The following is a 17116-nucleotide window of genomic DNA, read 5'->3' on the forward strand; positions in this document are numbered from 1 at the left end:
TAGTTTTTTTTTTCAAAAGTCCATTATTCGCATTGATTTGCCTAATAATACATTGAATATGGATGAAATGTAGATGTGAATCCGTACATAAAAGATATTCTTGGAATAATAAATACATGAAAATAATCGCATGACACTTTTAGTTCAAGTTCTACTTAGATGGATTAACGCAAAGGAAAAGGGCTTATTAATACTAATGCTCAGATGATTGTTGATGAACTATTTTTCAATATGTAACTAGTTGTTTATCAATTATGTACTTTACGTAAAAGTCAATAGCAGTAAATATGTACCCTAAAACATAATTTTATTCACATGAAAGCGCTGATATCATTTCAAAATAACATACCATACTTACAATAAAAAAAATGAACATTGGTTGAAAATATGACGGCTGGAAAATTTCTCTTTTGTACGCGCTAAGTTGATGTAAAGGATTGTAGCTTTAAGATTGCTCGGGATAGGTGAACTACTTGAGATGCACAGAAACTGTCCGAAACACTGTCTAATCACTAAATCAAATAGAAAAATTAAATAGACGCGAATAAAAGAATTAAACTAAGAGTTACTTCAAGAATAAGGCTTGTTTGTTGAATTAGATAAATGCAATTGCTTTCTACCAATGGATGAGATTATCGACATTTGTACATAAAAATGTCTAGTGGCCAAGACTGGCCTTTCTCACTCACGTGCGAAAGCCAAGGAATCAAAGGTTATTTTAATCTCTTCCCTCTTCACCACTCCTATGCATCCACCTTATATTATTTTTACTTACATCGACTGTCGTGCATTTAGTTGCAGGCCCCATGTGTAAAGGGTCGAAAGGTCTTTCTTAATTCATACACTTGCATCTTTCCATTTATATTTACTTCTTTATTTTCATTGCTCTTCTGCACACATAATTTATTTATTACTCTCTCTCTCTCTCTCTCTCTCTCTCTCTCTCTCTGTGGCCGATGAGCTGTTCTTGGGTCGTTCCTTTTGTTTTATAAAGAAGTGTTTCATGAGTCAAGGTCGTGCCCGGTGAGAAACTCGAAGTCTTTGGTCATGAAATTTGGAGACTACTGCTATTTTCTAAGCAAACAGTTACAGTTCTCTTGCAATCGTGGTATTCAATTCCTCGCAACTTGCCAAGGAAGAAGAGAAACGAGGGAGTGGGTGGTTGAAGATTGATTCTTTCTTTTGAATAAGCTATTGAAAATATGTGTTGTCAAGCATACATAGTAACTTCGTAGGGTACTATCACTCGCAACTTATCTCAATAGACTATTGGATTTCTATTTATCCGACTGCCACGTGACTCATATTTTTGAAGGATCGTTTGGAAGGTATTTGTTTTAAAGTATCTCGCATCATTTGTCTATAAGGTTTATATACTATTTATATACAAATGTTCTCCCTTCACCTGTTATTAGGTTGGATCTTCTAACATAATATTAGAGCCACATTTTATTCCATTTATTTTGTGTGTGCGGCCCTATTTGTCAAATTTCACTTGTTGCTCCTAGCTTCTTATATATACGTAGTCTCTCAAGTTTTTGGATAGAGTGTTTTGATGGTGAAAATACTAATTTGGAATGTAATTTTAATCAATTCTATGATGATATTTCTTTTTCTTTTTTTTGCTTATTTTCAAATGCTAACTATGGTATTACTCTTTGATTTTTTTTTTTCGAATGAATAACCATTCTCGCGTGAAGTGCTATAAGCACTGAGAGACTAAGTTTGTTAATCATTGGCATTTTCTACATTTCGGCCTTGTACTTTTTTGGGTTGCTTTAATTTGGTAATAAAAAAAACTTAAGAATTATTCATATATTGGTAATATCTTAGAGAAGGAGTTCGATTACCTTATACCGGGAATTAAATATTATCATAACTAAGGAGTTCGATAACATCTCACAAGAATGGTAACGTGCTGAACAAGCGGAAAAAAAAACTATAATAGAAATGTATATTAAATTTTAATGAACCAAGAAATATTGGGACTTAGATATTGGACTCTTTACCTATAGTAAAAGAACAAAGTTGACTGTTTGTCGATTTGCGCTCTCGCTCTCTAGCTCTCTCGTTCTAACTCCTTGCCGAGTCCCGTCTCAACCAATAGATATTGTGTAACACTGCCCGAGGAGATGACTCCAATTCGTAAAATAAGAAACCGCCGTACCGACGACGAAGTCAAAGTAGGACTTTCAATTCTTGAGTGCAACTCCAGAGCACGTTAACACTCCGTTCGTTTCATTGAAACAACTTTCAAGAAAATATTTTTCAGATTTTTTGAAATTTCGTTTCACAGAAAATAAACTATCAATGAAAAAAATACTTTCAAAAGTGAGAAAAACGTTTTTCACTTTTCAGAAAGCAGAAAACATTTTTTAATTTTTTCTTTCACCTTATTTTCTTTCAAATAACACATTTTCCTTTTATATTTGTTTTTATTTTTTATTTTTAAAAAATCGAGTTTTTAATTATTTTTTGTTTTTATTTTTTTTCCTTTTCTTTCTTTCTGTTTTTTTGCTTCTTCCTCGGCCGGTCATAGGCGAGCTCGAGCCTCGCCATAGGCCGGCGAGCTCGAGTTCACCCAAGGCCGGTGAGCTCGAGTCTTGCCCGAGGTCGCCAAAGCTTTGCCGATTTCTAGCAAACTTTGCCTGTGGCCGATTGCCGGCGGTTGCCATGGCCAGTGACTGGCCAAGGAAGAAGAAAAAAAAAGAAAAAGAAACGAAGAAAAATAATTAAAAAAATAATTTAAAGTTTTGAATTCTTTAATAATTTTCCCTAGAAAATCAAATTGGATACAAAACGGAAGAAAATATTTTTCAGTTCATTTTCAGACCTCAACTGAATACTAGAAAATATTTTCATTCTCCTGAAAAATGACTTTTTAAAAAATATTTTCCTGAAATGTCACATTTTCCATGCATTGAACGGAGCTCAAGAAAGTTAATTTCCGTAAATTTCCTTCTTCCTGTTTTGCTTGAAATCCTTGTCGAACTTGGACTCTAACACCAGAAAACGAAATCTGAATTTCCATGGCACATATTTGGGTGTACACAAAAAATAATGATTTATCTTGAGTCGGGTCTTGTTCACGATCACAAACCCAAGACATAATTAACATTTGCCACTTTTCTCGGGTTTGATGGGTAAAAAATTAATTTGGGATAAATATTTCATAAATGTACCATGATCAAAAAATTAATTCAAAATAAATTTAATTCAAAATATATCCGTTTAAGATTTTTCGTCGTATTAATTATGTAATAAAAGGCCAAAGTTGACTGGTTGTCGATTTGCGCTCTCTCTCTCTCGATCGTTATCGAGTGAAGTCCACGTGCTCCCACTTGCAGAGGTCCGAGTACCTAGTATTTTCTCGTAATTGGTGTGCCTTCGCGCGCCCCAAATCCTTTGTCTCTGTGTGACGGAACTGAAACTCAGAAAGCTTTCGATGATCTCTCCCCCGCATTTCGTCTTCCTTCTCCTCCAACTCCTCGCTCTCGCCACCTCCGTTCATGGCCCCGACCCTCTGTTCAACTTCTGCGGGATTACCGGCAACTTCACCGCCAACAGCACCTACGAGGCCAACCGCAACACCCTCCTCGCCTCTGTCGTCTCCGCTGCAAAAGCCTCTGTCGGTAACGGCTTCTACAACCTCTCTGCCGGCCAGAGCCCCGATGCCGTCAACGCCATCGCTCTCTGCCGAGGCGACATCGGGGCCGCCGATTGCCTGAGCTGCCTGACCGACTCCGCCGCCCAGATCGCCCTCCAGTGCCCGGTGCAGAAGGAGGCGTACCTCGTGTACGAATATTGCATGCTTCGGTACTCGAATCAATCCATTTTTGGGGTCATGGAGGAGCGGCCTCGCTTCTGGAATCGGTACGCCAACAATGTCACCAGCAATGTCGTTCAGTTCAGTCAGGTTCGAAAACGGAAAGTTCTTTTTTACATGCTTATGATTGGCATCTTTCATTTAAATATTTACATGAATCAGTTGTTGTTCCTGATTCAAACATTACTTTGCATTTCATTTGTTTCCATGAAAGCAGAGGGTATGCTTCATGACGTGTTGACTTTGTTTACTTCATCGAAACTTTCCGAAGTTTTCGACATAGTAACCATGAAAATCCTCATCTCCGCTTGACAATGTGCCCAACAATGTGGATCAGTTCGATCAGGTCGCTATACGAGTCTAATTCATCCGGGTCTAGATGCACTTTGTAATGCTTTTCTTGTCGTCTTGACTCGTCGAGAGTGGACCAACCACTAGCCCATTTTGAAGTGCTAGACAGTTTCCTATAGAGCACATGGTTATATCATGGTGCTAATTATTTTATGGTTTTCTTGTTCCTTTTTTAATTGTCTCTGCGACTTGTTCTCAAAGAATGTGTTTTCTTTCCTTCCGTCTTGAATTCTTGAACTTTAAGATTCCTGTAAGCCATTGGGATTGGCACATAGCTTTTCAGGGTAGTATGAGCTCACAGGCGCATTTGATTTTGGGTATGGTTTTATGGTTTGGGTCGTGCCAATGTACCAATTCTTGTTTTCTCTCCTGACAGTAGCTTATAGTTTTGGTTCTATTTTCTAGGTTTTGACAAATCTGATGGATGGTTTGAGAGACCAAGCTGCTAGTGGCAATTCGACGAGGAAATTTGCTGTCAAAAACGCGACGGCTCCAAACTCGACAACTCTGTTTGGCCTTGCGCAGTGCACTCCAGACTTGTCACTGCTACAATGCAGAGATTGTTTGCAGAATGATATTACAGAAGTTCTTTCGTGTTGTAATCAGAAAATAGGAGGGAGGGTTTATCGTCCCAGTTGCAATGTCAGGTTTGACGTAAACCTCTTTTTTGATCCATCGGCTTATGATCCGCCACCGTCACCACCATTGGCACCACCAGTTTCTCCTCCGCCTCCTCCAACTCATAACCCATCCACTAAAGGTATTTCTTTTTAATGTACAGTTACCTATGCCAGAGCATTCTATCTGTGTTTTCAATTGTCTGTAGGACAAACATGATAATAAATGTGAGCAAGCATGCTTTTAACTTCAACGAGCTCCTACCACAAACAAGAGCCTAGGGGTTGCAATTCTCCTTCCCCTCCTTGCCCTGCTCCTCCTTTTTTGAGTATGGTTGCATTAAGTTGATTTTAAAGCATGATGTAATTCAACTTTTGATTCTGAGTGTAATAACTTCCTGAGACACTTATGTTTCCTCTTGGATGAGGTATAAGCATGAAATAACCAGAAGATGAGAAATTAATGAGATTTTTTATGGCATCATGAGTCTTTCTTTTTTTCGATTTAAATATCACCGTCTCAAGTAATTTCATCAAGAAACTGATAGAATAACACCAAGGATTGCTTTAAATGTGCAACCCCTTCTAAAAACTATTTTTGTTAATTGGGTCTAAACACTGTCTTCTGTGAGTTTCTTGTCTGACATAAGAGCTCTTCTTTTTCAGAAAAGGATACTAACTCAAGTCGTACTACTCTCATTATCGCAATCCCAGCTGTTGGATTATCTCTTTTAAGTGCTGGAATATTATGCATCTGTTTGAGGTCAAGAAGATTGAAGAAAAATTTTGAAAGTAAGTTCTGATTACTTTCGCGTGACTGATTTTCATAAAATACTGGGTGAATACAACCTATCTGAAACAGATTAGCAGCCAATAAGTTCAGCCTTGATGTGCAAAAGCTAGTAACTTTTCAGAAATTCAGAGATCGGTGATTTCTGACTAAGCGAGGACAGATTTAGTGTGGGCTATAGACATCAAAGTTCCCTGATTGCTCTGAAAAACCTTTTATTTGCTACCATCACCCAGAGGACAAATTTTTCTTTGAATGGATTACCTGTGAAATAAAAATGATTTACTATTAACTGTTAATCAGCGTACTGATAATGTGGAATCAGAAGATAAGCAACTTCGGATATTCCACTTTGTAGCTTTACCTGTAGATGAAATCAGAACTGCAGAATCCCTGCAGTACGACTTGAGTACCATCAGAGCGGCAACAAATGACTTCTCTGACGCAAATAAGTTGGGACAAGGTGGATTTGGCACAGTTTACAAGGTAATCTCTGCAAATTGTTCATTCATAAAATAACGAGAGAATTTGAAACATTCACATGTCTATGGCTGCTTTTCGCATTCTTTTTCAGGGAACTTTGACCGATGGAAAAGTTATAGCAGTAAAAAGGCCGTCTACAGCCATTGGACAAGGTGATCAAGAATTTAAGAATGAGGTCCTCTTGGTTGCAAGGCTTCAACACCGGAATTTGGTTAGGCTCTTAGGTTTTTGCCTGGAGGGGAAAGAAAGGCTTCTTATATATGAATTCGTACCAAACTCAAGCCTGGATCGCTCTTTATATGGTATGATCATGCCATTTTTGTTCCAGCATCATCCGATTGAAGAATAATTGAAGTGCATGTACTTGCCAATCTGCATATAGAAAGTCACCTTGCGTTAGTCACATCCACCATAACCTTTTGTCAATATGCTATGCAGATCCTGTTAGGCGTAGGCAGCTGGATTGGGAAACGCGTCAAAAGATAATAGGAGGCATTGCTCGTGGGCTTCTTTATCTTCATGAGGATTCTCGACTTCGAATCGTTCATCGGGATCTTAAAGCGGGAAATATTTTGCTTGACGTAGATATGACCCCTAAAATTTCAGATTTTGGTACGGCAAGGCTATTTATGATGGATCAAACTCGAGATGCCACAAACAGGGTTGTTGGCACTTTGTAAGTAATAGACAATAGAGTATCTTATGATAAATCCGGTTATATTTCCCATGCTCTTCTTCATATAATCTGAATAGCTAGCAGATATAAAGGCACGGCATAATAAATGGAATTGTGTTGAAAGTGCTCATTCTTCCTGTGATGCAGTGGGTACATGGCTCCAGAGTACGCAATGCATGGATTGTTCTCAGTCAAGTCAGATGTCTTTAGTTTTGGGGTGTTGCTACTGGAGATTATTAGTGGTCAAAGATGTAGCCACTTTTGCAATGGGGATACCATGGAACACTTTCTTAGCTATGTAAGAAAATATCCCTAATACACTCTCCTTCCTCTAGAGAATCGTCAGAAAAGAGTGCTGTGGACCCGAACGTGAATGAGTCGAACAACTGTCCTTACCATACTGAGTTTGCGTTTATGATCCATTGCAGGCATGGAGGAGTTGGGCGGAAGGGACACCCTCAAATCTCATAGATCCAAGTTTGACCAGTGGTTCGAGGACCAAATTGTTGACGTGCATTCATGTTGGATTGTTGTGTGTTCAAGAAATTGAGGCTGATAGGCCAACCATGGGTGCGGTGGTTTTGATGCTCAATAGTTACTCCACCACCTTGCCAGTACCATCACGACCAGCATTCACGTTGCACAATATTCCTGAATCTGATGCAGTGTTGCGATCCGGAAACAGACTAATCCAAGAATCAGTGAATGAAGCTTCCATCACCGAGTTGTATCCTCGATGATCACAAATTCGACTCTAAATTTGCGTTAAATCACTACATCATTTGATATTGCATATTTTCATATGTTGAATGGGTCGATTCAACGTACAGTACGGATTTTGGAATTTGGGATGATTATGTGGCGCAGTGGTCTTAAAAATGGGTGAAGTATGTTGCTTATATCACTGACTATAGACTGTATTTACTCTGAAAAAGTTACTTCAATTGCATATTAAAGTTACTTTGCATTATAGAATTGTTATTAATCACGTATGTTTGTTGAATTTAGATATATCAATAGTTAGTTTCTTATGAGAAAACTTACTGATTCACATGAATAATTACTATCCATATTAAAACTTGTACTTTTCCACATTAAACTTTTTTGACTAATTAGAAAAAATTACTAGCTACTGAAATGTTTAAACTTACTTTTGCATGTATGAAGTTACTATAAACAATGAGAAGTAGCTATTATCAACATGTCAAGAAAAAGGTCGTAAATGAGTCAAATAAAGTTGGTAATTACATATAATTCAATAAAAGTTGGTAAGTTAATTAAGAATATTTCGTTATTTAAGCGATCTAACCATTGTCGTTAAGTAGTTCAAATAAGAGTAGGTCATCTAAAATTAGTTTGTAATTTCAAAGTTTGTACGAAATTGGTAAATTATTAGAAAATTTTGGTAATTTAGTGTTTGACCAAATAAACATAGGTGAGTATTTCACATAAGAGTTGGTAACATAAAATTAGTTGGAAATCTTATCGAAGATAAATTGGTGTTCCACTTAAATTCGGATAGGTAAATTTGTGTTCGTAACTTTAACGCTTTGGTAAGTTATTCTAGTACTAGTTGATAATTTATTAGTGTTGCACATTCCCTCCACTGAACTACCCAAGGGTTGGCTCATGGATTGCTTAGTTTAAACCTAGCTCGGGCTATTCCAAGCATATACTAATTTGCAACTTAGTTTAAATTCTTAACATACAAATCATTTTCATTCAGGAGTCTCTTCTAATATATTTTTGGTTGGTCAATTCGAAGTAAAGTATTAGAAGATTTATTTTACTTCTACAAACTAGAGATTAAATGGATTCGAGAACTTGATTACATTAGATTACTCTAACGCTCTTTCGGAACATTGTTTCTTTTATTAAAAAAATGTTTGGAAGGCAGCTTTGATTGATTTTAAACTATTTTTATTTTCATTCCCGAGGAAGTGCATATGTTACCTGAATCTTCTTCGATAATGGTATGGAACAATAGTCTGATTGAAGTAGATACACGAATCGCTTTATATACAAGAAGCTGAGTGGGCGGATTAGTCCAAGTAGAGAGAAAAAAAAAAGGATTGAACTGAAAATCTTTTCTAGAGATATCCAGTTTCCTGGAGAGACAAATAAGATATCCCGACACAGTGGCATCTTGATACCCCTAAGGAACTAGAAAAACAAATTCAAGAATCCAAAAAATTGAAAAACTGGATCTATGTCCAATGGATCACACCTACTAGGAAAAAGTATTTTGTTTTAGGTCGACCAGTAATGACATATGAAATGTTGGACAGTATAAATTTAGCAACACTCTTCCCCTAAGATATGTTCAACAAAGGGATAATATGCAACTTTGAGTGGTCAATTATATTGTTTACAGAAATGACAAACGAATTTGGGGAATTTCTGATACAGGTATTCAATTAGTTCAGACTTGTTTAATTTTGAATTGGGACCAAGATAAAAAAAAGTTCTTCTATCAAAGAGGCTCATACTTCCTTTGTTGAAGTAAGTACAAATGGTTTGATTTGAGATTTCTTTAGACAAAGACTCCGAAAAGAGGAAAAAACAAAGTCTTTGTCTAAAGAAATGGGTTGAGAAAGGATAGATGTATAGAACCTTTCAACGAGATAGTGCTTTGTCAACTCTCTCAAAATGGAATATATTCCAAACATATATGTCATGGTTCTTTACCTCGACAGGGTAAAAATATCTAAATTGGATATTCTTATATGCTTTTTCGGACCTATTGCTGATACTAAGTAGCAGTAAAAAATTTGTATCCATTTTTTGTGATATTATGCATGGCCTAGATATATCGTGGTAAATTCTTCAGAAAAATCATGTCTTCCACAATGAAATCTTATAAGTGAGATTTTGAGTAAGTGTTTACATAATCTTCTTCTGTCCAAAGAAATGATTCATCGAAATAACGAGTCACCATTAATATCGACCCATTTGAGATCGCCAAATGTTTGGGAGTTCCTCTATTCAATCCTTTTCCTTCTTGTTGTTGCTACATATATCGTTCGTACACTTCTCTTTGTTTCCCGAGCCTATAGTGAGCTACAAATAGAGTTTGAAAAGGTCAAATCTTGGATGATTCCATCATATATGTTGGAGTTGTGAAAACTTCCGAATATGTACCCTACATCTGAACTGAATTCTTTCTGGTTAAAGAAGATTAGGAGATTCTCGAGAAGAAATACGGGGTTCTGCCAACATGCTATGGGGTGGTGGTCCTGCTTATGGGGTCAAATCAATACATTCTAAGAAGAAATATTTAAATATTAATCTCATCGATATCCTATCAAATCCCATCCATCGAATCACTTTTTCGAAAAAGACGGGACATCTAAGTAATACATGTGAGGTGATCATATCGGTGTGCAACTATTAATAAAACACCCAATAGTCAAAGTAATGATAAATTGCTAGGATAAGGGAGGAATTTACTTACTTCGAAGCAAGACAAGCAACCTACTACAAATGTTAATAAAAAAAAACACATATTCGACCTAAATATGGTTTCTAATTATCACACAATTCCAATCAACTCCTTTTTTTTGTTTTCTTTTATTTAAATGAAAACTAAGTTATATACAATGCATGTAATGTAAGCTTAGTCTAAATGCAATGAAGTAGAAAATAACATAGTAACAATTATCGAAATGGCCTAATTCTTATGATTGGTAATAATTGATATGCAACTACTCTAAAATGACATGCGATTTGCAATTAAATGAACCTTGGCATGCAACCACTAAATGACATGGAATTGATGACATGGCATGGCACGATGACATGGCGATGATGTGGCGCACACAATGACATAGCGTAAATGACGTGGCACGATGACATGACATTTAATGATGACGTAGCAACATGGCATGGCATGTGACGTGGCATGGCATGGAATATATGCACCCAATTCTATATGACAAGCACATGATATTTTTGGTATTTTCATTAAAATTCGAAATTAAAAATTAATGAAAATTATTTCCTAGATTAAGATATTATCCAACTCATTTTAGGAGCCAAATCCTAATTTAAATGGAATCTTATCTAAACTAGATAAACCAAATCCTAGCATGCAATCTTTCTAGAAAGCTATCCATACTATATCCTATTTGATTTTTTTTAGATTCATTTAAACATGCAATCCAGTTTAAAAATGCAACATTATCTACAAAAATCTACCCAAATCCTATCCACTATCTATTCTAATTCTATCTAATCTTTTTTTGTTGTTGATATTTTCTAGATAGGAATCAATCAAATCAAATCATGCAAATCAAATAAAGATAACACCGAATCATCAGAGTACATCAGATCAATTTAAATTTGGTGACAAATAAACCGACGATCATATCCAAATAATTATACAGGATTGGCCGATTTTCCATGCAATTGTGAATTGTTTCTTGGGCATGATTTCGAACGGTTGATTATACGCACATTGCAGATTAGGAAATTTTCCTAATTTAAAGGTTACCTGCAAAATCTTATAGATGTGCATTAGATAACAATTTCATTCGAATTAGGAAATAAATTTGAAAATTCGATTCAAATAATATCTCACCTAATTCAAAGATAATGTTTCCGAATTTGAGCGATGGACGGCTCATGGATCGTGTTGGTGGTGCGGTGGTTCACGGTGAGTCCGGTGTGGCTCGCCGACGGACTCATGGCTGGAGGTGACTGGCGCCACTGGCTTGCGGATCACGGCCAGGGACAATATGGTGCTTGGCTGTGTGAAGTGCTGCTCGTCGATGTGGTGGTTCACAACCAACGATTGCTCGTCAGTATGGTCTAAATCTGCAAAATATTAAAGTTCGGGATTTTAGAAGGAACGCCCGCGGTGGTGGATTAGATTGTGAAGGGAGCTAGTCTCGATCGCAATGCAAACTAGCTCACGGTAACCGGATGGGGCAGGAGGTTGGTGGATCGGAGAGCTTTACACGGTGGTCAACAGGAACCTACAAAACAGAAACCAGATTCATTGTCATGGATCCTCGATGCAGAGCAAAAGTGGCTCGTCGTCGGGGGTGCAAGGCTCGTCGTCAACGGTCATGCCTTGGCTCGCAGCTTGTCGGCAAGGAACAAGGATCAATAGCTTTGTTGTCTCATGGCTCGGCGTAGGAGCATGTCACACCGGTGCAGGGCTAGGCCCAAGAACACAACGCAGCTGTTGTAGGGCTCCGTCATGCTAGTGCAGGGCTCGGCACGGTGCTCGGTGCAAGGGCAATTCATGACCAGTGTCGGGCTCGGCCATGGAGGCTCTCATTGAGACCTCTTCCTTTCCCTCTATTCTTTCTTGTGTTTTCTCTCTAGTGCTCTCAATTCTAAGGAAAAATTCCAAATAAATATGTGAAGTGGAATCCGTTTCTCAAAAAAGGATCAAGAGTGCACAATGTGTCAAATAAGGGTATGAAGTGGTCAAATTAGTCTCAAATAAGAATCCGGCGAGCACATGCATCTCACATGCCACTTTCTAAGGGGGCATTTTCGTCCTGGGGAAATTTTTTTATTTTTCTTGTTTTCTTTCTTTTCTCTGTTCATCTGGGTCTTGTTCTTCTTCATCCTTATGCACCAATGCCGAGCAGCTTCTGGTGCCTGATCTCGCTCGTGCTTTTGGTTTTTTTTTTTTGTGTAATCAAAAAAGCTTTTTTGGTTTAGGCCATGTCGTGTTTCTTTTTCTACGAGTTATTGATTCATTTTTTTATTGGTCACAAACAGTTACAAGCTGGACTTTTCTGCCACGGAAGATGCTTTGCAAGCAAGATTGGAAGACTTCACGATAATGAATCAAATGATTAAGTGTCATGGTTTTCTAAAGGTTTGACAAAAGAATATGTCTGATGTGCTTTTCATCTGTTTGTTTGTTGATGCAGAGTATTCGAATGTATCTAGATTTGAAAATTTTAAGAAAGTCCAAGAAATTCAATCCTCTTCTGAAAAGGTTCGGCGAATCCTAATAAATGAAAACGCCATCAATGCCATTTAACCCTTTACGCTATCGCTTATCTGCATTTGTTACTATGTCATCATTGATGACCACTCCCGCAGATGTGAACACCTAATACCTCCTCTCAATTCCTTCGTCACAGAGAAACCACGCCCCACGATCCTGCACACACGACACTGCTCAAACACGGACAGATCGATGAGCCCAGTGGGCATGCCACAATGGTTCTGTCAAAGTGGAGCAGCTCGTTTCCGTCGGCAAGGTACTACGAGTGCTTCCTTGGAACCATAGCCACTCTCCCATCACTGTCGCCTGGTTTTGAATCATCGCCGAAATCAAGCCCTAGGGCTCAGTTTTGAACGAGTGTGGAAGGAAGGAAGAACAAGAAGGAAGAAGATGAACACTAAATTAAGAAAAAAAAAGAATTAGAAAAAGAATGAAAACAAAAAAATTGCCTCCGGACGAAAATGCCCTCAACATGGCTTAGAAAGTGGCAAGTGCGATGCATGTGCTCCCCAGGCCTTATTTGAGACAAATTTGACGACTTCAGGCTTTTATTTAACACATTCTGCACTCTAGACCCTTTTTTGAGAAAAAAAATCCCACTTTGGATCCTTATTTAGAATTTTTCCCAATTCTAATTGCCGGCCTCTGATTTTTTTAGGCATAATAATCTTTATATAGTGTTAATCTAGGTCCAATTGCAGGCTTAAATTAGGCCTTTTACCAAGTGATGGACTTTAAAATCTGAGGCCTAATTCTTGATTAATTTCAATGGGCTAAATTATATTCAATTAAGCTCAATAAGGCACCCCTCACCCTATGAATTTCGGCCACTATGCTCTCTTTGGGCAGGCCGAATTTTGCTCCTCACTTCATGGGCTAAGTCTGTTCAATTTAAGCTTAGAACCATCCATAGTCAGTCTAATTAAATGCAATTAATTGAAATATGCTCCTAGAACTAAATGTTATTCAGTTAATTATTTTTGTTTAGGGGCTAAAGATTAGTCCCTAATTTCCATGCAACTAATTCTAAACAGTTAGCCAAAATTTAGATGTCGAAAGTTGCCCATTTTCAAAGATGAGGTTGAAGAGGTTGCATTCAAAGACAAATTGATACATATGTTTTTCCCATGCGAATGCAATAAAATTTATTTTTGTCTGAACCACGAATCCCATTTCAAAATGAAATAAAATGTGATGCTAGTGCAAATGGTAAAGAACATACCTTAAGCTACCTACCTTGAGGGAGCAGTAGAGGGAGCTCAAGGTATGGATCACCTATTTAGTATCTGGATTTCACTTCTTATTCGTAACAATGCATAATGACTTCTGGAAAGGTTGCCTGTTTAGTATATGAATCTTACTTCGGACGTATGACTGTGCGATATGAGAGTGGCTTATTTAGTATCCGAGCTTCACCTTGGACGCGCGACTAGGCAATGCAAAAGTTAACTTGTTTAGTACTCGGATTTTACTCCGGACGCATGACAGTATAGTATGAAAATGTGGCCTGTTTAGTATCCGAATCTTACCGCAGACGCATGACAGGGCGATACAAAAGTTAACGAATCTTACCTTGGATGCATGACTGGACAGTATGAAAGCCAACCTATTTGGTACCCAGATTTTATCCCGGACGCACGACAGGGCAATGGAAAGGGGTCTGTTTTGTACCCGGATCTTGTCCCGAACGCATGACAGGATAGAATGAAAAGGTAGCCTGTTTAGTACCTAGCTTTTACTCCGGACGCATGACAGGGCAACAAAACTTCTTGGGGGAATACTTCGATATACACTCAGACTATTCCGGGGTTAGAAAACTGTTGGAGACAACTCAAACGAGTCGACTGTTAGTGTAAGAGTAGAGAATGCCTGGATGATCACAGGTACTCAATGGGACTAAAATACTTAGAAGATCGCAGGTACTCAGAATATTAGAATACCTGGATGATTACAGGTACTCAAAGTGTTAGAATTCTTGTTTGACCACAAGTACTCAAAAGGGTAAAATACTTGGATTATTACAAGTACACAAGGAGATATAATACTTGGACGATCACAAGTACTCACAATATTAGAATACGTGAATGATCACAGGTACTCAAAGTGTTAGAATACTTGGAAGATCACAAGTACTCAAAGAGGTAAAACACTTGAATAATCACAGGTACTCACTTTTGAACTAAGTCCAGGTAAAGACATACTTACCGATCATTAGGGATTTAATGCAGAGTAGCCAACTACGACCATGGAGCCGGACTCGATATTGGTTTCTCTTGATGATTGATGAACTTGGAGCTTGGTACTTCCTAAACCAATGTTTTTATTCTTATTGTGAATTTACTTTTCTATATTTTTCATTAGGGATTTAGTGATTGTTGTCTTCTTCATTTCTCACTTGCAGGTTCACTTTAGTTGAGCAAAGGTTGACCTTACTGGCAGCTGCTGATATGGGACACTTCGAGGTTGTAATTTTGCTCGACTTTGTGCCACGGATTGATACTTATGTTAATATTTTGACAAGAATGCAGCTTGAAATTCTGTCAATGGGACTTTTTGGGGTCTTACACTTTCTCTGTTCATCTCAATTATGTGGGAGGCCTCGTTTGTGTGGTCTGGAATCTGGCATTACATTATTGCTATTATTATCATTTGCCTTAAAAGATATGCTTGCTAATTCTCATATGAATATGGGTTTCGCCAGAAATTACATAGGAAACTGCGGTTGGTTTCGTTTTTGGGACGGATTTGTGAGAGCGAGAGAGCAGAAAGAACTGTGATCTCCTCAGCTGCTTAATTTGGTTTAGCCACAGTGATAGCCATGGCATGGTATTGATAATCTTATCCAGCTTTGGTTAGCTTAGCCCATTAAGATAACTGTAGCTGGTGGGAGCCAAAACTAGTATCGAAGTAATAACGAAACGTCAGATGATGGCGGCGGCGTTGATGGGGACGGACTTTCATTGTATCAGATCGTCTGTGCTCTGACTTCGGTGGGCTGGTGTCGCAGGTATCGAATACGTTGAAAGCATGTATGGCATCATCTTCTGTTCCGTTGGCTTCACATTGTATGATGTCTGATGCTTAGAACCATAAACGACTCGGCAAAAATGTTCACCTTAACCTAAAAAAAAATGAACGAAAACCAAAAACCTGACCCAGATTTTCAGTTCGGGTCTTATGCGATTTGGGTCGGAGAAGCACACAAATCTCACCCATTGACACCCCTATTTGACAGCAACCTCTCTCTTTGTACTCTATAGTGCTTTTCGATATAGAAAATCGATATCTGATATCAAGCGAAACCATGCGCTCATTCATGGTTTAGAGCAAATTTCCACGTTCTTGAACTAGGGGAGAAACTGAAAGAGAAGGCATGTGGGGCTAGGGTTGTCGAAATATATAAGACGATCTGTTCATACAATAAAAATGCGGCGAGAGACAATAAGAAATATATGGATAAAATCCGAATACAACACGAAATAAAACGATAAGCTTACCCAGTAATTTATTTGACTTGTCATGTAAAAGTTATGATATATTTCTGTTAACGGGAATCGATACGATCATGCATACGAGTATAACAGATAATTGACAATTTGGCAGCCCTGATAAGGTAGGGCTTAGGCGGTCCTAACGTAGTGGAGAAATGGTTATGGTGGCACGACACCCTCCGTTCGAAGTTCGAACAAAGGATCTCCTACGACGGCAATCGACAACCATTTTGGTCGCCTGATTTAGGTAGTAAACTTACATCATTAGCATCCTGGGCTCCCATGGGGGTCGCGTCCACCAGCTGGACCTGCAAGCTCAGAAAGGCAAAAAATAAAAAAAATAAAAATTGAAAAAATTGGAAAGAAGTCAACAGTCCTGCCACATACATCTCTTGTAGAATGTAACAATTAATTACCTGATGTAAATCTCATGTTGGTGACCATTGATTGAAAGCCAATAAGCGTGAGCTCAACCTCAAAAAAGTCTTTGGTCATGAAAATTTGGTAGTGCTAGCAATATCGGGCAACCAAAATAATGTCCAAACTTTTTTATTTAGATAATAAAAATTAGGATAAATTACAAAAAAAAAAAAATCCATGGTCTATTGTTAATGTGCTAAGGCCCTATGCAATTTTGGTTCGTGCTGGTTATTTTGACAGATTTGATTTTTGAAGCCCCCTGTTCCAGCCATATGTTTGTCTTCCTTGAGAGAAAGGAATACACATCTATACTTTACATCCCGAGGGTTCGGATGAAGCATTTTAAGGACATTCTTAGATCCAAAAAGCATTTTCATTTTTCAATACACTTTTTCTTGCATGTCTTAACCCATACTATCTAATATTTCCTCTTGAAGCATGATGAAGGTAGGGGGAAACAAGATTAATTATACGTCGCTACTTATAGTTTG

The 17116-nt window shown here is 37.9% G+C and overlaps 1 protein-coding gene across 1 annotated transcript; it reads left to right on the top strand.

Moving 5' to 3' along the window:
- The first annotated feature begins 3445 nt into the window (after positions 1–3445).
- Positions 3446–7483, top strand: LOC115677768 (cysteine-rich receptor-like protein kinase 44). The gene is made up of 8 exons (XM_030600992.2): positions 3446–3916; positions 4583–4937; positions 5461–5586; positions 5943–6070; positions 6159–6369; positions 6506–6743; positions 6891–7041; positions 7172–7483. The coding sequence occupies exons 1-8, from the start codon at positions 3446–3448 to the stop codon at positions 7481–7483; spliced, it is 1992 nt and encodes a 663-aa protein (XP_030456852.2).
- Positions 7484–17116: the final 9633 nt, after the last annotated feature.

The sequence above is a fragment of the Syzygium oleosum genome, unplaced genomic scaffold, assembly GCF_021117445.2.
Source record: "Syzygium oleosum isolate NSW1041296 unplaced genomic scaffold, Sole_v2.1 Sole_v2.29, whole genome shotgun sequence".
In the NCBI taxonomy this organism is placed as follows: Eukaryota; Viridiplantae; Streptophyta; class Magnoliopsida; order Myrtales; family Myrtaceae; genus Syzygium; species Syzygium oleosum.